The following is a 21,962-nucleotide window of genomic DNA, read 5'->3' as shown; positions in this document are numbered from 1 at the left end:
TTATTGTGGACAATTTCCCAAGAGAGCAAATATTGGTTCTTTGGGGTCAAAAAGTCTGAGATATTACAGGGATATGTGGCCCTTCCTGGAGCCTCAGTACATGAAATGATATGTAGTATACTTTGGTGTTATATTTTCTTGTGGGGGTGCTACATATCTACAATTTTTTAGAAAAATTAGAAAGAATATCTAATGAATTGTTGAGGATCAGTAACTTCAAAAAATTTGAAAAGCACTGGCATATGATTGGGAGTCTTGGCCCAAAGTGTCTGCTTTGCAGGACTCGGAGAAGGTCACAGATGTGTCACCTACTGGGACCTCTTTGGTCAAATATTAATGCATCATAACCTCTTGCAAAAACTGTTCTGTGTGCTGCAATTTCCTGAACTTCCTTATTTCCCTTGGTTAAGCTTTGAATGACTACTGAGGCTGAAAGGTAAATTTAAGGTGAACAGAGAGAAAGAAGGAAGATTCACTGTGTATATGTCTACTTGCTTGGAATCCTCCCATGGGTGAGAGGTGGATCACAATGCAGACCCTGTGGCTATTCCTAATGACCCTGATCATAAGATGTGTTTTTTATCTCTGCTGATATGCAAAATGGTTGTTGAGTACAGGGAAAGGTGTTTCTCAGGCAGCTTTTTTGGTACTGCTATGACTTGCTTTGAACTGTCTATGCATACATAGGCAAAGACTATAGTTTTGCTTCAGTTATAAAAGTCTTGGAGGTGAGATGGAAAGAAGAGATAGAGAGGAAAAAGAAAGTTCAGGTTAACATAAAATAAATTATCATTGTGAATTTTGTGCAGATACAAACTGCACAAGTTCTTTTGAGATTAATTTCCGTGGGAAAACAAGTAGAATGGACCTGGGGATAAGAAATGCTTGGTCCATGTGTAGATTTGTCCATGTATATATCTGGCTTAAGATAAATTAAAATATTCCTTCTCTTTAGACTAAATGGTAAAATATACTGGAAATTCTGTATTTGAAATACAACATCAAGAAGTGATTTTAATAATCAACTGGACATAACTGTTGTGAGAGAAAGCATGTATGAAATAAGTGCCCCCATATTCCATATATGAGCACATGTAGGGATAGAGGGATAAGCAATAGGGAATATTGATTGCATGCCTGATTAATGCCAGGACGGTGCTCACCATTGCAACTCTCATCCTCTGAACATTTGTCCTGTTTCATTTTCATGACAGCCTTTGTAGTAGACAAATTATTTTCATGTTACAGGCAGTGAAAGCAAAGCAAAATATGTTGGTTTGAGAATCACAGATTCTACCAAAATAGAATTTAGGGTATTGATTGCAGTCTTATACCCCGTATTTCTCCCAATCCACGAGCTTATAGTTACGTTGCTCATTACCCTCTCTTCCTTTTGTTCTCATGTTTCTCCTACCAGAGCTGAAGGGCTATGAGTATGTTTAGAAATGACTGGAGAAAGAGCTCAGTGTCTCTTCCCCTCAGGCTAACAGTTTGAGAAAACCAAATCAGGTGGATTTCCAGTGTGAGTCTGAGTGTTCACCCCAGTTTACTACCCTCAGAATGTCCAAGTCTCCTCTTCAGTCTCTTCATGGCTGACTTCACCTCCTGGTTTCTCAGGGTATAGATCATGGGGTTCAGCATGGGAGTGATCACTGTGTTATTGATGGACACAGCCGTGTCCATGGGCAGCGTAGTGAAGGGCCGGCAGTAGATGTAAACAGAAGGCACAAAGTGAAGAGTCACCACCAGGATGTGGGAGGTGCAGGTGGAGCAGGCTTTTTTCCGGCTCTCCCCAGAGTGAGATCTGAGTGTTACCAAAATGACAGTATAGGACCCTAGCAGCAGGAGGAACCACAGCAAGGTCACCAGCCCATTGTTAGAGATCATGAGAAGCTCTAGAGTGGAGGTGTCGGTGCAAGCCAGTTTAATCACCTGGGGCACATCACAGTAGAAGGCATCCAGGATGTTGGGGCCACAGAAGGGGAGTGGAAGCATCAGAATTATCTGGACGATTGAGTGCAAACCACCACCCACCCAGGAGGCTGCCACCAAAGTCACCCACACCTCTCTCCTCATAATTGTCACATAATGCAGGGGTTTAGTGATTGCAAGGTATCTGTCATAGGCCATCACAGACAGGAAGAAAATGTCTGCCCCACCAGCAAAGTGGAAGAAAAAGATCTGTGCCATGCAGCCATTGTAAGAGATGGTGTTCCTGTCTGACAAAAGATCTACCAGGAACTTGGGAACAGTGACTGATGAGAAAACAATGTCCAGGACTGATTTGTTCCTTAGGAGAAAGTACATAGGAGTGTGGAGGTGGGAGTCACAGGTCACGGTCACAACAATGAGGGCATTGCCCAGCAGGGTTGTTGCATATACAGCAAGGAAGAACACAAACAAGAAAAACTCCAGCTCCTGGAAGCGTGTGAGTTCCAGGAAGACAAATTCCTTCACGTGGGTGTGGTTACCCTGGCCCATGATGGGAATCACTCTCTTCCAGGTCTACATTGGGAGAAGACAGGTTAGGATTTGGAGTATGGTATCAAGAGACGGCAACATCATTTATCGAACATTGATATAAAGCTCTTTCAAGCCTCCAAATGATTGTGACTCCTCAGAGAACTGGTCTGGAAATTCTTTATTGCGAGGTTATTCTTTCCTACTGTACATACTGTGGGTTGGCAGGGAGAACTGTCACACTCCTACAATCTTGACCTACAAACTCTGACCACAGGGAGATGAGAGAACAATGGTCATTTGACTCTGGCTTATCTTAGGTCCTGTAAGAGTAACGTCCTCACATGTGCAATATGCAAAGCTTTCTACATTAACAAAGGTTTTTCCCTTAACATCTCATTTTGATGTTGATACTTATAATGTCTCTGTGGAGTTGTAGAGTGGTTATGATTATCTCCATTTTACATGGGGGGAACTGGAGCTCAGAGCAGTTAATGAGTTGCCTACATTTGCATAATTTCAAAGTTAATAAGTATCAAATCTAAGATTTGAACCAAAATAATTTTTTTGACTTGACAAAGACTTCTTTTTTGACCAAATTTTTGTTAGGCTGCTCTGAGCTCTCTTCTCTACCAGAACTTGACCTTGGCCTTTCATGTGTTTCCTTGTTTAGTGTGGTTTTAGCCAGAATTCTGCTAAATCAGTTTGGCAGGAAGCCCCTACCTTAGATTCTGATCAAGTTCCTCCCCCTCCACCCTTGATATCTAACTTCTAAGTTCTTGGCTTGTCTTTAGCAAGAATCCTTCTACTGTTTTTTTGTTTTTTTTTGTTTTTTTGTTTTTTAAAGATTTTATTTATTTATTTTTTAGAGAGGGAATGGAGGGAGGGAGGGAGGGAGAGAGAGAGAGAAACATCAATGTGTGGTTGCTGGGGGTCATGGCCTGCAACCCAGGAATGTACCCTGGCTGGGAATCGAACGTGGGACACTTTGGTTCCCAGCCCGCGCTCAATCCACTGAGCTACGCCAGCCAGGGCTATTTTTTTTTAATATTGTATTTATTATTCTATTATAGTTGCCTGATTTTTTCCCCCTTTATTACCCTCAGGACTGTACCTCCCCTCCCACCATCATTCCCCTTACATTCAGAATTACAGTGGGTAGGCAAGGTTTAAATAGTGAATTAAGTGATCTGTTTATTTAATCCCCACCTTTTCCTTTAAAGGAAGAGGTCAATCAGTCCCTCCTAAGTACTCCTCCCTGTCCTCTGAGACGCGAGGACCTCACTCAGGCCCTCAGGGCCGTAGGTAGCATGAAGGGATTCAATCACTGTTCAGAGCATAGGGAAGTATCACAGACCAACTGATCATTATAGCGTCAGGACCTCAGAGGTGACTTAACCCAACCCTCCTCATGACTGCACTGAACAGAGAAGGATGTTTATTTTTCCAGGATTGGTCTATATACGTTGGTGAAAGATGGAGAATTAAAATTTTTTCAAGCATCTTTTGTGATTTTTTTTGTTATGAGAACATTTAAGACCTAGTCTTTAAACAAATTTTAAGTATACAATATGGTCAGCTAGAGCCACATTCACTCATCCTGCTTAACTGACACTTGGTGACTGTCACCTCCTCATTGTGCTCTCCTCCCAGGCCCTGGTCATCACCATTCCACAGTCTGCTTCTGTGAGTGAAGGGCATTATGTCTAATGAAGTAAGCTAGATGCAGAGAGACTAATGCTGCATGATCTCATTTGTAAGCAGAATCTAACATAGCTGAACTCACAGAAAAATAGAGAATTTTAACCAGGATTGTGGACACAAATTCTAGTGATTTTCTATTATTTCTGTATTATAGCAAACTAGGTTCTTTCCAAATCAAGTACCTGGCCATCAGAGGACAAAATTCTTTTCTACACAGACATCTATATGTCTAAGGACTCTCATATACCACATCATTTTTGAAAATTCAGATTTTTAAGGTGACTAAAATTCAGTTCAATGATAGAAAGTAAGGATGTAGTCCTGGTATTTGAAGGAATGGAATTAGATGTGAAGACAACAGGATAGGAAAGAAGAGAGTAGACAAGATGAAAAAAATAGAGCACCTTTTTTCTGAAATAAAGGCATAATAAATCACCCTGCAACCAACTCATTTGCTACAGGTTTGAGGACAGGATCCATTCGGTTCCCCTCATTTGAGACCCCAAGGGAAACATTTGCTCTAGACCCAAGTGTCTTCCTCTTACTTAGAGCATGACTGGGACATTTTTCTTTCTTTTGTCTTTCATCCACTTACAAACCTATGTGAGGCTTCACTTCCTACTGTGTATTTTTTCAACTGTGGTCCCTAAACGGTTTCTTACTTGCATTTTATTGTTTTATTGCACGTGTTTATTGTTCCTGCTGTCAGATCTCCCTACTCCTGTGTGGAAATTGATGGGAAACACATTGGTTACTAAGGCAGAGCCTGGTTTTCGTAGGTGTATGGCAATCCGGCCTGTGGAGAATAGGCATTGGTGATGAAGACTCAGTCAGAATGGGGCACCAGCCTGGACAGCACAGCAGTCTTAGGAGGCAGGGGTTGAAAAGGACTGTGGAAAGTAAGGGTGGCATCAGGGGTCAGACTTGCAGAATGTGCAGGATGTGTGGGAGGTGAGGGGCCACAAAATTTATCCATAGCCCTCTCCAGTTTGCCTATTTGGGTCCTAATCACTGTTTTCAGATAATGCTGCACTCCACATTTTGTAAATGCATTTGTGTTTGCATCTTGAAGCCCAGACATAGATTTACTGGGTCAAATGATGTGAATTTTGTAATTTTAACTGATAATGAAGGCATCCAGTGGACAACTGGGGACCAGGCAATTCATATCTCCAGAGATGGAATCTAATTACTCTTGGCTTCTCTTTTGAATTCATATGATTCCCTTTTCTCCTCTGGCCACTCACCTTAGAGGTTTTAGACTCTCAGTCACCAGGTCAGGTCAGGACCAGATGGTGGCCCTTGTATCTTGAGACTTCAGGGTTGCATTTTGGAACCTAGAAGCAGCTTATTCAAAAGAATACAGCCTTTGAATTCAGGTTCAAGTGTTTTAGAGTTTTACCGTGTGACCCTGAGCAGCTTAACCTCAGTGCACTGCAGAGTGGGGAGTATAAGACTTGGTTTGCAGTGGGGAGTTACTTGTTATGACCTGGCATTTTTTCCTTTTTTAAAAAATTTTAGAAGATTTTATTTATTTACTTTTAGAGAGGGAAGGGAGGGAGATAGAGAGAGAGAGAAACATCAATGTGGGGTTGCTGGGGGTCATGTCCTGCAACCCAGGCATGTACCCTGACTGGGAATCGAACCTGCGACACTTTGGATCACAGCCCACGCTCAATCCACTGAGCTACGCCAGCCAGGGCATGACCTAGCATTTTTTTACTGTCTGTCATTACCTGTCTAGTTGTTTCTGCTCCCTCCTCCAAATGTATATCCCTTAAAGGCAGGGATTTTGTTTGGTCAAGATTGTATACCCAGCTTCTATCCAGCATATGTCAGTTATTCAATAATTTTTATCAAAAAGGCGAATGATGAATGAATGTATGAATGAATGAATTATGGATGACCAGTGTCTGCTCTGCGGTATTTATCCAACAAAGTACCTCTGCTCCTTTATTCCATCTCCTGCCTCACCCTGAACTCCCCTCTTTTGCCCCCTTATCCAGTTTTGTTGACAATTCAACAACAACTCATATGTGAGCGCATTGTAAACTTCAAAGCACTATCAAAATGTAAAGTGTTAGTACCAGCATAATGCTAATGTCATTTATACAAGTGTGTTTCTCTGCCTGCTCCAGCTAGCTTTTGATATTATTTTTAAAGAAAGGGGTGGTACCAATGGTTTTATTAAACATTGTAGGTGCTCAGTTAAAATTTATGGAATGAGTTTTAATACAATAAAAATCACCTTTAACTTGAATGTGTCTTCAGGATTGACACTTTATGTGAAAGCAGGAGTTTTTAGTCAACTTAAGTCTTTCAGTTTTAAATGACATGTATAACGAGCCTTGTACATGGATATTTTACCTTTCAGGGATTGAAGACTGAACACTATGGAAAGTATACAACTGTACATATGCCATGTTAAAGTAGCCTGCTTTTGTGTCTTCAGGCTGACCTCACCTACCTTTGGGTTAGAAAGGCAAGCCTGGAGGGCTCCCCATCTTCATGGCTCTGTTCTTCCTCACCCAGACACAGGCACTGTCCACACTGCTCTCTGAGACACTGAGTGGAAGTCTAATAATATAATAATCAGCATGGGGAATTTGTCAGCTATTTGTAGGAAAAATAATTTTCAAATAGGACGATGGCAGTTGCAGGTGCCATGGGAGTTATTAAGAAGTTGCTAAGCGACACGTGTAAATATTGGGATTTTCCCATCTAACTTCTGTTTTCTTTTATTTTAATCATTGTTCAAGTACAGTTTTCTCCCTTTTACTCCCAACCCAGCCCACCCACCCAACCCTCCCCACTACCCTCCCATTACCACCCTCCCCCTAGTTTTTGTCCATGTGTCCTTTAAATTTGTTCCTGTAAACCCTTCTCATTCTCCCCTGAAATTCCCTCTTCTCTCCCCTCTGGTCACTGTCAGTCTGTCCTCTATATCAGTGTCTTTGGTTATATTTTGCTTGTTTCTTTGTTTTGTTGTTTAGGTTCCTGTTAAAGGTGAGATCATATGGTATTTGTCTTTCACTGCCTGGCTTGTTTCACTTAGCATAATGGTTTCCAGCTCCATCCAAGCTGTTGCAAAGGGTAGGAGCTCCTTCTTTCTTTCTGCTGCATAGAATTCCATTGTGTAAATGTACCATAGTTTTTTGATCGATTTATTTACTGATGGGCATCTAGGTTGCTTCCAGCACCTTGCTATTGTAAATTGTGCTGCTATGAATATTGGGGTGCAAAGTTTCTTTTGTACTGGTGTTTTAGTGTTCTTAGGATAGAGTCCCAGCAGTGGAATTGCTGGGTCAAAAGGGTGGTCCATTTTTAGTTTTCTGAGGAAGTTCCATACTGCTTTCCATAGTGGTTGTACCAGTCTGCAATCCCACCAACAGTGCAGTAGGGTCCCCTTTTCCCCACAACCTCTCCAACACTTGTTGTTTGTTGCTTTGTTTATGATGGCCATTCTGTCTGGTGTGAAGTGGTATCTCATTGTAGTTTTAATCTGCATCTCTCTGATAGCTAGCGATATTGAGTGTCGTTTCATGTGTCTTTGGATTTTCTGTATGTGCTCCTTGGAGAAGTGTCTGTTCAAGTCCTTTGCCCATTTTTTAATTGGGTTGCTTGTCTTCTTAGAGTGGAGTCATGTAAATTCTTTATATATTTTGGAGATTAAACCCTTGTCTGAGGTGTCATTGGCAAATAGGTTTTCCCATACAGTTGGTTCTCTTTTTATTTTGATACTGTTTTCTTTAGCTGTGCAGAAGCTTTTTATTTTGATGAGGTCCCATTTGTTTATTCTTTCCTTTATGTCCCTTGCTCTAGGGCACATGTCAGGAAAAAAGTTTCTGTGTGAAATATCTGAGATTTTCCTACCTACGTTCTCTTCTAGGACTTTAATGCCATCTAACTTCTGATTACTGCTTTCTATTCCACTGTGATCTGAGAGCTTACTGTGTGTAATTTGTGAGGGTGAGTTTTATGGCCCAGAAAGTGGTCTATCTTGGTGAACATTCCATGTGAACTGGAGAAGAATGTGCATCCTGCTGTGGTTGGATAAAATATAAACATCAATTAGATCCAGTTGATTAATGTTGCTATTCAGTTCAACTGCACTGTTATTGATTTTCTGCCTAGTGGATTGGTCAGTCACTGATTGAGGGGTGTCAAAGTCTCCAGCATAATAGTGGATTTGCCTATATCTCCTTCTATTTCTATCAGTTTTTGCCTTGCATATTTTGACACTCTGTTGTTAAGTGCACACACATTAAGGATTGTTATGTTTTCTCAGAGAACTGACCTTTCTATTGTTATCATTATAAAGACCATACCTTCATCTCTGGTGATCTTCTTTGGTCTGACGTCTGTTTTATGTCAAATCAGTATATCCACCTCAGCTTTCTTTCTGTTTATCTTTCTTCATTGCATTACTTTTAATTGCTTTGTGTGTTTATATGTAAAGTGGGTTTCTTGTTCTATAAAAACTGTATGTTTTCTAACATATAGTTGGGTCTTAAAAATTCCCTTTGTAGCCTCCATCTTTTAACTGGTGTGTTTAGACTACTTGCATGATCAGGTGGCTTAAAAAGTCAATCAAGGGACTCTGTTTCATCATTCTTCTATTTTGTCCTTAAAAATTCAGTTTAGAGACTAGCCCTGAGAAGAACACTCAAAGTTGAAGGGTAAGAGTTCTTAGCACCATAAATTCAATTTTGTTCTAGATAAGGTGACTCCAGAAGAAAAGGAGCAGGGATATGCTGCACTGAATGTTACTCTAGAAACAAATCGGAATGATATATCATCAGGGATTTTTGATTGAAATCCCTGAATTGTTACTGTGGAAGGTGTAGAGATTCCTTGAACTTAGAAGAGGAGGTTTTTTCCTTGAGCTGTAAATTACAGAAATTACATATATGTATATAATTTAATTCCCACAGCTATTTTGCAGAATAGATATGAAAGTTAAATGTGAATCAACCTTGAAAGAGTAGTATCCCCTTGGTAGATTTAGAGAATGAGGGTGTGAGAGCAAAAGTGACATCCCCAGATTGTCAGAGTTGGCAAGTTTTGGTGCTGGGATTTGAACCTTGATCATCTGAGAAATATCTTTGTGCTTATTGTGTCAAACAGCAACCATGAAGGGTCTGGCAAGATGCTCTGTGACTATCAGGCACTCGATCAGTGTTAATTTCTTTATGTATATTGTGGGGGAATGGTGGGGAGTGTCTTGGGAATGATCCTTCAATTAGACAATGATACTAAAACCAATGAAACAGATAAGATTGTATTTGTGTGCAAGACCCAGAATGTTGTACATATATTACGTCATGGAATTAGCTCTTGCCAGTTTCAAATGTCTTAATATTTATGGGCTTGACCATTTGGGTTGCCAGTTTTGGTTTGACAGGTGTCTTTGCTGTGAAAGTGAAATGGTACAAATTTATGTCAATGTTATGTAAACAGACCCCAGTTCAGACTGTGAGGTTCCTGAAGTCTGTCTGTGAGAGCGCCCTCTTCTGGTCTGAGACTTGTCCTGGGTGTTCTCTTCCTTAAGCCTCTGACTTTCTAGATCCTTACTGTTGGAATGACTGTGAAACTGAGAGAGTAACGTCTTTTAAAAGGGAATCTTTGGCCTTTTAAAAGGAGGACAGCTTTAAACTAACAGATGAGTTTCAGGTGGTTGAATCCCAGGCATTGTAACAGGGTGCAGCCAAGAGGGGAGCCTCAAATAGGGATCTGTAATAAGATCCAGAAGAGCCTGGAGATAATTGGCTCCACACCACAGGGCCACACCTGCCCAGAATCTGGCAGCTGTAGCCAATTGTGAGAGGAGCCGGAAATGGGGCTTCAGAGGAAGATTGGCGCCGGGATTTAAACCGAGATGCAGCAGCCATTGGGGGGGGGGGGGGGGGAGAGCCATGCGCAGCCCTGCAAGAGAGAGAACCCCACAGCTTTGGCAGAGTGAAGACTCCCTTGGCCCTGAGAGGAGAAGGAGAAGCACGCGGACTTGACGGAGTGTAGACTCCTGCAGCCCTGAGGAGAGAACCACGCGGCCTGGCAGAGTGGGGCCCCCACAGCTTTAGAAGGGGGAACCACCACCTGGTTTTAGCAGAGATCCCGGTGACTCAGCCGAGGGTGCCGGGAACCCAGGGAGGTCTCCCAGTCGAGAGGGAGTACTAACTGAGAAGAACCAGAGGACTACCTAAGCCATGGACTTCTATTTCCTTCCCTGAGATATGGTACTCTGGACTGGGCAAAGGGGGAAGGAAGGAAGGACTGTGTGTTTGTGGGTGTTTTAAGGGACTTTGGGATTTTGGTGAAGACATTAGGTCACTACTTTAAGTTTGTATATAGCATTAAATAAACGTTTCCTTTCCTTTTCACAAATCTCTGGCATTGAGAGACGTCTTTCCTCTGGCGGCGGACATAAGGGACCCGGGGCCTTCTTTCAATAATAGTATATCATCCCAGGCCCCCCTTGTTGTGTGTTCTGTAACAGCATGAGCATGCAAATCAGGGAAACTTTTGGAGGTCAGGACCTCCCTGGTGTCTAGAATATATGTCACTTTCTAATTCTTTGGGTAAGGAGTTGAGAGCAAGAAATCTCCCAAGGACTTTTCCTTTTTCTAATTTCTCTTCCTGGGAGCAAAACTGGAAACAAAACTTGACACTTGAGGCTTATCTCATGTGTTAGAAACAATAATCTGTTCTGGCCTGATGAACTCGAAGTTATCTCTTACCCATTTTATCTATTTACTTTTAATTTTAAAACTTTTATTAACTTTACTGCGGTGACAGTGGGGTGACTATATAGGTTTCAGGTATACAATTCTATAATACATCATCTGTATATTGTATTGTGTGTTCGCTACTGCAAGATCTCCTGCCTATTTTAAATATCATTCTTAAGTATTTAATGAATGCTCTCTATTCTTTCTTGCTCAGTAAATACTGATTTCTGCTCATTCTAAACCACCATGGCTCACCAAATTTTAGTCAACTTTGGTGTTGCTTCTCTTCTTGTCCCATGGAGGTATGTTCATAGCCCTTCTATCCCATAGTGGTGTTTATGGGCTTAGCCTGAATTTTGATCTTTTCAATGTATTGAGTTGTCATATAATTAGAAAAAAATGTCTAGTTCTAAATATATATATCTTTATATATATAAATATATATATTTCTCTTAGTTTTATTACCTAAAGTAGTGGATTGTTTTTATAATGCATTGAAATTCCTTTCTCAAAATTGAATATGTCAAACAATATAGCTTTTTGTATTTAGCTCTTATTTTAGATTCTCATGATAAAGATATATAAATATAAGAAGTCCCTAACTTTATTTTTAATCTGGATTTATATCTTCAAGTCAGCAAGTCTAAAATGCCATAAGACCCCAAGTCCAATGGAACTCTGAGACTCCTCTGATCAATCCTTTCATGTTTCAGTTGAGAAAATGAGGATCCAATGAGTTGAAGTGACTTTTCCACCATCCCTAGAAAGTTAGCAATGGGATATGAATAAAACTCAGATTCCTGCCTCCCCATCTCTCTCTACTCTGTTAGGCTGATTCTCCACTGCTCAGCAGGATATAGAATGTAGAGGTTTCAAACAGCCCCACGAGATTATCACAGACCAACTTTCTCTGAGAAGACTTTGCCTAGCAGGTGGCTGGGACAACAGTTAATTTGGTGTTACCTGTTCATATCATCTTCCAGGAAATATCCTCTCACATAGTGAAAAACAAAATCTAACTGATCACAGGATTTCTTCTTTCCTTTATGTAGGAAGCAGGTCTATGGCTGTAGGAAAGAACACAATTGTGACTAAATTTATCCTCCTAGGGTTTTTGGATTTCCCTCAAATGAAGATTTTCCTTTTTGTGTTATTTTTTTTGAGATTTACCTCCTGACCCTAGCTTGGAACCTGAGCCTCATCACCCTCATCAGGATAGATTCCTACCTCCACACACCCATGTACTTCTTCCTCAGTCACCTGTCCTTCCTAGATATCTGCTATGTGTCTTCCACAACTCCCAAGATGCTGTCTGACATCATCACAGAGCAGCAAACCATTTCCTTTGTTGGCTGTGCCACACAGTACTTCATTTTCTGTGGAATGGGGCTCACAGAATGCTTTCTTTTGGCAGCCATGGCATATGATTGGTATGCTGCAGTCTGCAACCCCTTGCTCTACAGGGCCCTCATATCCTATACACTCTGTTTGAAGATGGTGGCAGGAGCCTATGTGGGTGGGTTCCTTTGTTCTCTCATTGAAACATACTCTATCAGCATGATTTCTGTGGGCCCAACTTGATCAACCACTTCTTCTGTGACCTTCCTCCAGTCTTGGTTCTGTCATGCTCTGATACCTTCAGCAGCCAGGTGCTGAACTTCATTGTGGGTGTTGTTGCTGGAGTGGTATCTGTCCTTGTGATCCTCATCTCTTATGGTAACATTGTTGCTGCTGTCCTGAAGAACAACGCTGTCAAAGGCAGGACCAAGGCCTTCCACACCTGTGCCTCTCACCTGACTGCTGTGAACCTCTTCTATGGTTCTGGTCTCTTTATGTACATGCAACCCTGTTCCAGCTACTCCCTAAACCAGGACAAGGTGGTGTCTGTATTCTATGCTCTGGTGATCCCTTTGGTCATCATCTACAGTCCTAGGAATAAGGAGATTAAAGATGCCAGAAGGAAAGCTGTGGAAAGGTATGGCATGCTTTCTCACAGGCATTCATTTTTCTGACCCTGAGCTAGTGATTACAATAAAGTATGAGTTACATCAGTTGTGCAGACTTTCATCTGGTTTTGGACTAGTGGATCTACCCACTATTTTTTCTGCCCAGACTGTTTCCAATATTCCCCTAACCAGTTTACCTATTGGTTATTGGAAAACAATTTGGCCAGTTTTGGTTTCTGGAACAAACAGCATAGATTGAGATTCTAAATGTTCAATTTAGCACACAACTTTACCATGGCAAAGACTGAACAACCTAAACATTAAAATAGAGTTTGTGTGTGTAGGAGGAAGACATTGAAAAAATGTTAGTCCAGCATTCAGGGTGGTGACTCTTAAGGTAGGATAAGGATACATAGCATGGTAACCTGAGGAGGGAGACACTTTTTCTAAAACAGCTGCCTTCCCCTCTCATGAGGTTCTAGTTTGCTTCTCTTAGAGCACAGGAGCAGGCAGCTTCCCTGTGCTGAGAATCACAGCAATGAGGGGTCTGGTGACTTGTGGGGTATAGTACTGACTGTTGAGATGTATTAGCAGGACAGAGATGGAAAATTTCTGATTAAGGTCTTCATGACCAAACAAATAGGACAACCCCATGGCTAATTCAATCAGCCCTACAAAAAGTGGTCTCTGTAATGCTCTGAACAAAACCAGGGAATCATCATTTAAGTCCAAAGTAATGGCTTTCTAAACAGCACTCAACAGTTTCTTAGGGAGCTAGAGAAGAGGAGCACACCTTCACTTGGGGTGAAGGGTTCTGTTTTCAGCAGTTTTGTGATAAGTGCTAGAGGAGAACTTAGTGAAGGAACTTAAGAGAGTGATTGTTCTCAGAAGTTATGTGTCTTTAAACCATCAGTGGAAATCTGGAATCCATTTATTTAGCTGTGGCTTCTCTTAGCTATGCAGTAAATAAGTATTTGCCTATAAGTCCTTGGGCAAGCTGTTTGGGGTTGGTGTGCCTTAGTTCTTCATCTGTAAAATAGCAATAATATAGGCTTATTGTGAAGAATTAAATGAGTCAGCAAATGTGAAACAGAATAGTGTTTTGTGTATATAACAAATGCTAAAGAAGTGATATTATTATTATTTTATTATTATTATTATTATTATTTAATGACTTATCACCATGGGAGTCAAAGAAACAGAAAACACTTCCTTAGTTTGCTAGAAAATGTGATCTTCTTAATGGCTTTCATGCATTGGAAAGTGAATGTGCAGACTACAGAAAAGAGTGGTTAAGAATTCACTGTGCTCTTAAGTCAGGACACCTGTGGTTATTAATCCAATTGCTTCCATTTTGCAGACACGTGAACTTATGTAAGTTACTTACAAGCGTTATTTTCCTCACCTGTAAACGGAGAATAAATATTGTGTCTACCTCATAGAATTCATACAATTAAAGGAGAATATGCATGAAAAGGGCTTTAGCTTAGTGTCTGGTATTAGTCAATTTTGTATACATTAAGAAAAATCCAGGTTAATGGCTAAAGACACAAATTAAGTAGGTTTGGATTGCCAAGTCAAATTGGGATATAATAGTCTCAGTAGAGGGTATGCCTGTACTTCTCACCTGTGCTACTTCCTTTGCACATAGAAAGCAGTTCTTAGGGAAATAGAAAAAACTCAAGTTCAAAGGAGTTCTCACAGGTGCACAGGTAGCCATGAAATCCACCCCAGACCCATCAGCAAATCCCACTGGCTCGACCTTCACAGTTTTAAAAAAATCTTATTGCCTCCTTCATTTACCACCCTAAGTCATGTCTCCATTACTCCTTTCCTGGGTCTATTTCAGTAGTCTCTTAGTTTTTCTCTCTGTGTTTATCTTTATCCCTCATCAGTATATTTATAACCGAGCCCCTGAAATTCTGTGAAAACATGCATCATTATCCTGCTATTTAAAGCCTATAAATAGTGTATGCACATATTAAGTTGCACCTCTTAAATATATGCCATTTCTATTGGTCAATTATACCTCAATAGAGCTGGGGAAAAAAAACGCCACAACAATTACAATGTGATAAAATTGTTTGAGTGTATTTTCATTTTGTTTTCATAATTTCTTCCAAGTCTTCATTGCAACAATACATACCTCTCTGGCCAACAGTTGATTTCTCTACTTTCTTTTGTAACATGAAACCCATATTTTTACATTATTATTTCATGCTGTTCATAATTTTTGAAAGTCATGTGTATCTTAGCAGAAATATAAAAATTAACTCGAATTTTTAAATAAACAGTTTATTTGATGGACATTTTCAAAGATGGTAAGAAGGAGGACAAAAAGGAGGAAAAAAATTCTCTAAAGCTTTTCAGAAAGCACGAGTCTTCTCTTCAGTCTCCTCATGGCTGACTTCATCTCCTGGTTCCTCAGAGTGTAGATCAAGGGGTTCAGCAGAGGGGAAATGACAGTGAAGGTGACAGAGATGGCCTTATCCTGGGGGAGGGCAGTGAAGGGCTTGGCATAGACATAGATGCAGGGCACAAAGTGTAGGGTCACCACAGTGACGTGGGCTGTGCAGGTGGAGATGGCTTTCCTCCTTCCCTCCCCTGCCTGAGACCTCAGCATCACTAGGATGACTGTGTAGGACCCCAGGAGGAAGAAGAACAACAGGATAGCTGCATAGCCATTGTTGGAAATCACGAGGAGCTCAAGGGCAAAAGTGTCTGTACAGGCGAGGTTGAGGACCTGGGGGACATCACAGTAGAAAGTGTCGAGAACATTGGGTCCACAGAAGGGGAGTGGGAGCAGCAGGGAAATCTGGACCATGGAGTGGACAAAGCCCCCCACCCAGGAAGCTGCAATGAGGGCAGTGCAGCACCCCCTACTCATGATGGTCACATAGTGCAGGGGCTTGTAGATGGCCACATACCGATCGAATGCCATCACTGACAAAGAAAATACATCCACCGCTCCAACAAGGTGGAAGAAAAACATCTGGGTGAAGCAGCCATTGAAGGAGATGGTCTTTCTCTGTGCCAGAAGGTCTGCCAGAACCTTGGGAACCGTGATGGAGGAAAAGCAGATGTCGGCGACAGAGAGATTACAGAGCAGGAAGTACATGGGGATGTGAAGAGAAGACTCACAGGTCACTGTCACCACGATGAGGAGGTTTCCCAGCAGAGTTATCACATACACCAAAAACAGGAAAGGAAAGAAGACCAAACTCAGGTCTTGATTCTGGGTGAAGCCAAGGAAAATAAATTCTTTTACTCTGGTGTGGTTTTTCGGCTCCATGGAGTCATCATCTCTGTCTCTCTTGTGTTTCCAGCTACTTCATATGGAGAGCTACTTCTCTATTTTTTTGTTTCCTTCCTAAGCACTGAGAATGCAGTTCAGAACGATGCCCATGTGGCTGCACTGTGTGCAATTATTTGGAGTTGTGCAAACTTCTGTGATTGCAGTCAGTTTGGTGATCAAATAAGATTATTATATGCAAAGTCATTCAATAATTCTTTTTGTGTATAAAACTGTTTTGGAGAGAATAAACATTTATGTTAAGTAGAGACCTTTACATAGCATATTTTAATCAACTTATTTTCATTTAAAAATTTTATTATTATTTTTATTCCACATATAGTCATTGAATGTCAGGAACTGTCTGAAGCATTAAATACAATGATATGGAAGACACAGTTTCTTCCATTGTATGTTTATCATTTATAAGTTTAATATTTGTATTAGAAAATATTCCATTCACTTCAACAGGGTCTTGCTAAAGAAAAGGATGTCATTCTGTTTCTTGTTGCAACATTGCTGTGACATGAATCAGTTTCCTTGCTCTTGATTCTTTATTGTTGAATTTCTTAAAATTACAGCCTATTATTCTGTGTAACTTGTCACTATAATTACTTTGTGCTGATTTGATTATGTGCATAATTACTTAAACATATGTATAATTTTCTATTGGGATACAGATTGAAATGATGTGTAAATCCAGATCTCAAAGTATATCATCAATTTTTGTGTTATAGTTAAAACACTTAAAGATGAAAGCTACCCTCTTAACAGATTTCAAGTGCATGGTTCTGTATTGTTAACTACAGCCACAGGGCTGTGCAGCAGACCTCTAGAACCTTATACATCTTGTATAACTGACGTGATCCTTGCTCGAGTGTATGGGGCAGAATGAAGACAGTGACTTGCTTCTGAGAAGTGGCCCCTACTGTGTCAGTCATGCTCTCTGCCTCTTTCCCTTTGTGGGGCAGAAGCAGGAGAGTGAAGGCATCACATGGCAGGGGGAGACCCTGGTATCATTAGAACAATGTTCTTTTAAAAATCAGCTATTATTGATCCTTCTTAGGAATTTCATAGTTATTTGTTCTACCTTATACTTAAGAAGTGAACATTTCTAGCAGTATCCAAATGTACATGGATAAATTGGATCACATTTTCAAGGCACTCACAGCTTATCCAAAGTGGATGGTTTGTGTAAATTGATGAATATAATGTATGACAAAATGTGAAATGTGTCATGACAGAAGTAGAGGTAGATTTGGGTGGGATAGGAGGTGTGATAAGAAATATCATGGTTTCCAGCAGTAACAAAAGTGACTATTTTCCGAGTGCTGACACAGACAACAGTGTAGTGATGCCCAGAGGGAAGAGGCATGGGGACTCAGTGGAGGTGGGCAGAGGTGGGGGAAAATGGGGGCATCTGTATTAATATCAACAATAAAAAGAAAGTTTAAAACAAGAAGCTGGAAAAGTTGTTTTCTTTAATTTTCACCACCATCCTTTTGTAAGTATTAATGCTATTCTTGTTTTTCACATGGAACATGTTATGAATCTGTGTTGGCCTGAAGGGAAGGGAGAGGTGGAAGTAGGAAGGCAGAAACTGTTGTCTTTCCCCCTCAGCCTTCTATGTGTAGACAGGGGCTAATTTCGTGTCATAAGAATGTTTGCTAAGGTCTGTCTGACGATAAGAATTAGGCAGACATAGGCTCTGGAAACCCAGCTGACACTGATTTTAGTCTGAAGCAACCTCACCAATAAGAAAGTCAAAGTGTCACAAATTAGTGATGCCTTCTCGCACATTGAATGGACCACATTTCTGAATCCCTCTGAACACAATGTCTTTCTTCCCAATGGTTAACACCCACCTGTGCTTTTTCCATCACTGAGACCATCTTTGCTATGAAGCATTTAATATAATACCTGGAAAATATCAAAGTCAAACTATACATCATGCAAACAAGGACATCTCAATTTCACTATGCATAACCTTCACCCTTAGCTAGATGTTGGATGCCTTTACCTGATTTCTTGGGTCCTGAAACTCCAGCCACAATATGTATTCTATAAGGTACAGTGCAGAACAGAACACTGGTGACATTAATTCTTGAAAATTTTGTTTCTGAAGATAAAGCCTTTTGGAACACTGAATACCTTAGCATATTTGCCTACCTGTCAGGAGAGAAAGGGCAGGTCCACAGAATCTCTTCACTTCCACTGTGGTCCTATCTTATATACAAGTCTGTCAGCCTCACACCCAATACAAGGATTGCAAAGAGAATATTACTGGACAAGGAAGTGCAAGTCAAGTGTCTGATTCTGCTGTTGGTGATGTAGTTTCAATGGGAGTTATTAAAAAGTTACTGAGACTTTCACAGATGTGCAGGTGCACACACATGCACACACACAGACACATTTTCCCAGCTGTCCACATTATTTAGAGGCAGTATAAGATACTTACTCTCTTACCCATGGCTCAATGAGAATGCCATGAAAACCTGCCAAATTTTGTGCCCAAGAGATGACAAGGGTCCAATTTTCATGGCTAACAGGCTCAGAGGACACCATATACAAATGAGTTTCAATTAGATTGCCAAAAGCTAGATGAAGCAAAGTCGACCTGAGACCCTTTTCCACCAGTTTAGTTTCTAATTATACACACAGTGATCATGGTCTCATGATGTTGCTTCTCCACATGTAGAGAAACATGGCTTTGCAGATGTTTGGGAAAAATGCACATTTTTCCTGTTTTCCACAATTTACTCACATGGAGTCTCTCAACTGGGATATAGCTAGATAAATTGTGTAGACAGCCTACACAATGACAATAGTTATATAAAATTAACTCAATTATTAAATCGTTTCATCTTGTATAGAATGTATACAATACATGCCACTCCACTGTTGGCAGAGTAATGATGGCTTTAGATTTAACTGAGTTTATATTTTGTTTTAGTATGTTAAACTAGTTAAGAAAGATGAAAACCGCAGGAGGCAAGTTGTGTGATTGAGATGGATAATGCTTTCTTTCCCAGGTGTGGTGAGATGAAATAGACATGTACCATTGTGTGTGTTTAAGGTATGCAGTGTGCTGATTTGGTCCATTTATATATGGCAACATGATTATCATTGTAGTGTCAGCTAACACCTCCATCACCTCACAGAATTCTTCTTGTGGTGAAATCATTTATGATGGACTCTTTTAGCAACTTTCAAGGGCACAGTACAGTATTGTTAACTGTGATCACTATGCAATACATTAGGTCTCCTAACTCACCCACCTTGAGATTGGAAGCTTGTCCCCTTTGTGCAACGTCTCCCCATCTCACCCCTCCCCCAGCACCTGTCAACCACCACTCCACTCTCTGTTTATGTGAGTTCAGATTTTTAGATTCCAAATGGATATGTGATCATAACATGCTTATTTTTCTCTGTCTGATTGATTTCCCTCAAAGTCCTTTCATTCTGTTGAAAAGGGCAGAGTTTCCTTAATTTTTATGGCTGATAACATTCTGTTATATATAAGTTTATATACACAGACACACATGTACACTTATACACACCTTATTTTGCCATGTATAGTGCACATATTTCTTCCCAAATTTTCCCATTCTTTTTTGAGGGAAAAATAAGGATGCATGTTATACATAGCTGTAATGATTATGCAGCATAGATATAATAATTGGTAAAATAATCCCATGTATAATGCACAGAGAAATGTGGTTTCATATTATACATGCAAAATATTATATATACCACATATACAGACTTACATACTGCATCTTCTTTATCCATTCTTTGCATCAGTGGTCACTGAGATTATTTCCATATCTTGGATATTGCAAATAATACTGCATTGAGCATGGGAGTGCTGATGCCTCTGTGAGACCCTATTTCATTTCCTTTGGATACAAAACCAGGGATGAAATTGCTGGACCATAAGGTAGTTCCATTTTTTATTTTTTCTATTAAATAAATTTTATTGATTATGCTATTACAGTTGTCCCACTTATCCTACACCCTGCACTGCCCCTCCCACCTGCCTTCCACTCCTTTAGTTCATGTCTGTGGGTTGTACATTTAAGTTCTTTGGCTTCTGCATTTCCTATACTATTCCTAACCTCCTCCTGTCTATTTTGTACCTACCATCTATGCTTCTTATTCCCTGTACCTTTTCCCTCATTGTTCCCCCTCCATCTCCCTGCTGATAAACCTCCATGTGATCTCCATTTCTGTGAATCTGTTCCTGCTCTAGTTGTTTGCTTAGTTCATTTTCATTTTTGTTATTTTTGTTCAGTTGCTGATAGTTGTGATTTTGTTGTCATTTGTTCATATTTTTGATCACCTTCTTTTTCTTAGATAAGTCCCTTCACCATTTCATATACTAAAGGCTTGGTGATAATGAACTCCTTTCTTTAACTTGACCTTACCTGGGAAGCACTTTATCTACCCTTCCATTCTAAATGATAGCTTTGCTGGATAGAGTAATCTTGGGTGTAGGTCCTTGCCTTTCATGACTTGAAATACTTCTTTGCAGCCCCTTCTTGCCTGCAAGGTTTCTTTTGAGAAATCAGCTGATAGTCTAATGGGAAGTCCTTTGTAGGTAACTGTCTCCTTTTCTCTTGCTGCTTTTAAGATTTTCTCCTTACCTATAATTTTGGGTAATGTAATTACAATGGTGTGTACTTCTTCAGGTCTAACTTTTTTGGGACTCTTTGAGCTTCCTGGACTTCCTGGAAGTCTACTTCCTTTGCCAGATTGGGGAAGTTCTACTTCATGATGTTTTCAAATAAGTTTTCCATTTCTTGCTCTCCCTCTTCTCCTTCTGGCACCCCTATGATTCAGACGTTGGAACATTTAAAGTTGTCCTGGAGGTTCCTAAACCTCTCCTCACTTTTCTGAATACTTGTTTCTTCATTCTGTTCTGGTTAAGTGTTTATTTGTTCCTTCTGTTCCAAACTGTTGATTAGAGTCCTGGTTTCCTTTCTGTCACTATTGGTTAGTTCCCTGTACATTTTCCATTATTTCACTTTTCAGAGCCTTCACTTCTTCCTCTTTTTTTTTTTTCAACATTACTCAGCCCATTCTGTGAGCATCCTGACTACCAGTGTTTTGAACTCTGCATCTGATAGGTTGGCTATCTCTTCATCACTTAGTTGTATTTTTTCTGGATCTTTGATCTGTTGTTTCATTTGGGCTATTTTTTTTTTTTGTCTTAGTGAGGCCAATAGGTGGTATGGGGTGGAGCCTTAAGTACCAGACAGGGCAGGGCAACCTCTGTCACTGTGTTGTGGTGCTTTATGTGGGTTGGGATCCAAGAGGGAACAGTGCCACTTGCTCAGCACTCTGCTGGCTTTCAGTCACTTCCTCTGCTACCCACAAGCAAATTGGGCTCTTCTGGTGCTGATTTCTGGGTGTGTGGGCTTGTGAATATTCTAGGACCCTGTGGGTCTCTCCAATGAACTTTCTGTGAGGCTGGGAGTTTCTTCCACTGCCACAACACCCACAGGTGTTTTCAGTCAGAGGTTTTGAGGCCTTATTTCCCTACACTGTAACCCTGGATTCTCTGATAGTCTCACTCCCCAGTTGTTCCTCCTGGTTTATCTGCATGAAAATATGGGGCTGCCCAGATTTGCATGCAGATAAGCCAGCCACCACCTGCCCCAGTTCTCCAGCCCCTGCCTTGCCGGGAGTCTTCTTTGCCCTCACTGCCCAACTCTGCCCCTGGTACAGGTCTGGGTGAGTGTTTCTTCTTCAATTACTTGGTTGTTGGACTTCCATACAGTGTGATTTTCTCGCAGTCTCAATGTTTTTTTGTTTTTAAATGTGTTGTTG

At 40.6% G+C, this 21,962-nt stretch overlaps 3 protein-coding genes across 3 annotated transcripts; 1 reads left to right on the top strand and 2 right to left on the bottom strand.

Annotated features, from left to right (window-relative positions):
• Window positions 1–1,404: 1,404 nt before the first annotated feature.
• LOC114500259 (olfactory receptor 4D6-like) lies at window positions 1,405–2,481 on the bottom strand. Its single transcript, XM_028516903.2, has one exon. The coding sequence runs from the start codon at window positions 2,479–2,481 to the stop codon at window positions 1,537–1,539; it is 945 nt and encodes a 314-aa protein (XP_028372704.1). The 3' UTR covers window positions 1,405–1,536.
• A 9,474-nt stretch (window positions 2,482–11,955) lies between these two features.
• On the top strand, window positions 11,956–13,105 carry LOC114500877 (olfactory receptor 5A2-like). The gene is given in 3 exon segments (XM_028517635.2): window positions 11,956–12,045; window positions 12,048–12,438; window positions 12,441–13,105. Coding segments are annotated over 3 exon segments (945 nt in total). The 3' UTR covers window positions 12,905–13,105.
• A 2,045-nt stretch (window positions 13,106–15,150) lies between these two features.
• On the bottom strand, window positions 15,151–16,331 carry LOC114500253 (olfactory receptor 4D9-like). The gene has a single exon (XM_028516898.2). The coding sequence runs from the start codon at window positions 16,128–16,130 to the stop codon at window positions 15,195–15,197; it is 936 nt and encodes a 311-aa protein (XP_028372699.1). The 5' UTR covers window positions 16,131–16,331; the 3' UTR covers window positions 15,151–15,194.
• Between the last annotated feature and the right edge of the window lie 5,631 nt (window positions 16,332–21,962).

The sequence above is a fragment of the Phyllostomus discolor genome, chromosome 6, assembly GCF_004126475.2.
Source record: "Phyllostomus discolor isolate MPI-MPIP mPhyDis1 chromosome 6, mPhyDis1.pri.v3, whole genome shotgun sequence".
NCBI classification, from domain to species: Eukaryota; Metazoa; Chordata; class Mammalia; order Chiroptera; family Phyllostomidae; genus Phyllostomus; species Phyllostomus discolor.
Note: the sequence above shows the minus strand (reverse complement) of the source record. Positions and strands in the feature narration are given on the sequence as shown.

Bases quoted from the DNA above. Each gene is read 5' to 3' on its own strand.
- LOC114500259 (XM_028516903.2), bottom strand. From the start codon at position 2,481: ATGGGCCAGGGTAACCACACCCACGTGAAGGAATTTGTCTTCCTGGAA.
- LOC114500253 (XM_028516898.2), bottom strand. From the start codon at position 16,130: ATGGAGCCGAAAAACCACACCAGAGTAAAAGAATTTATTTTCCTTGGC.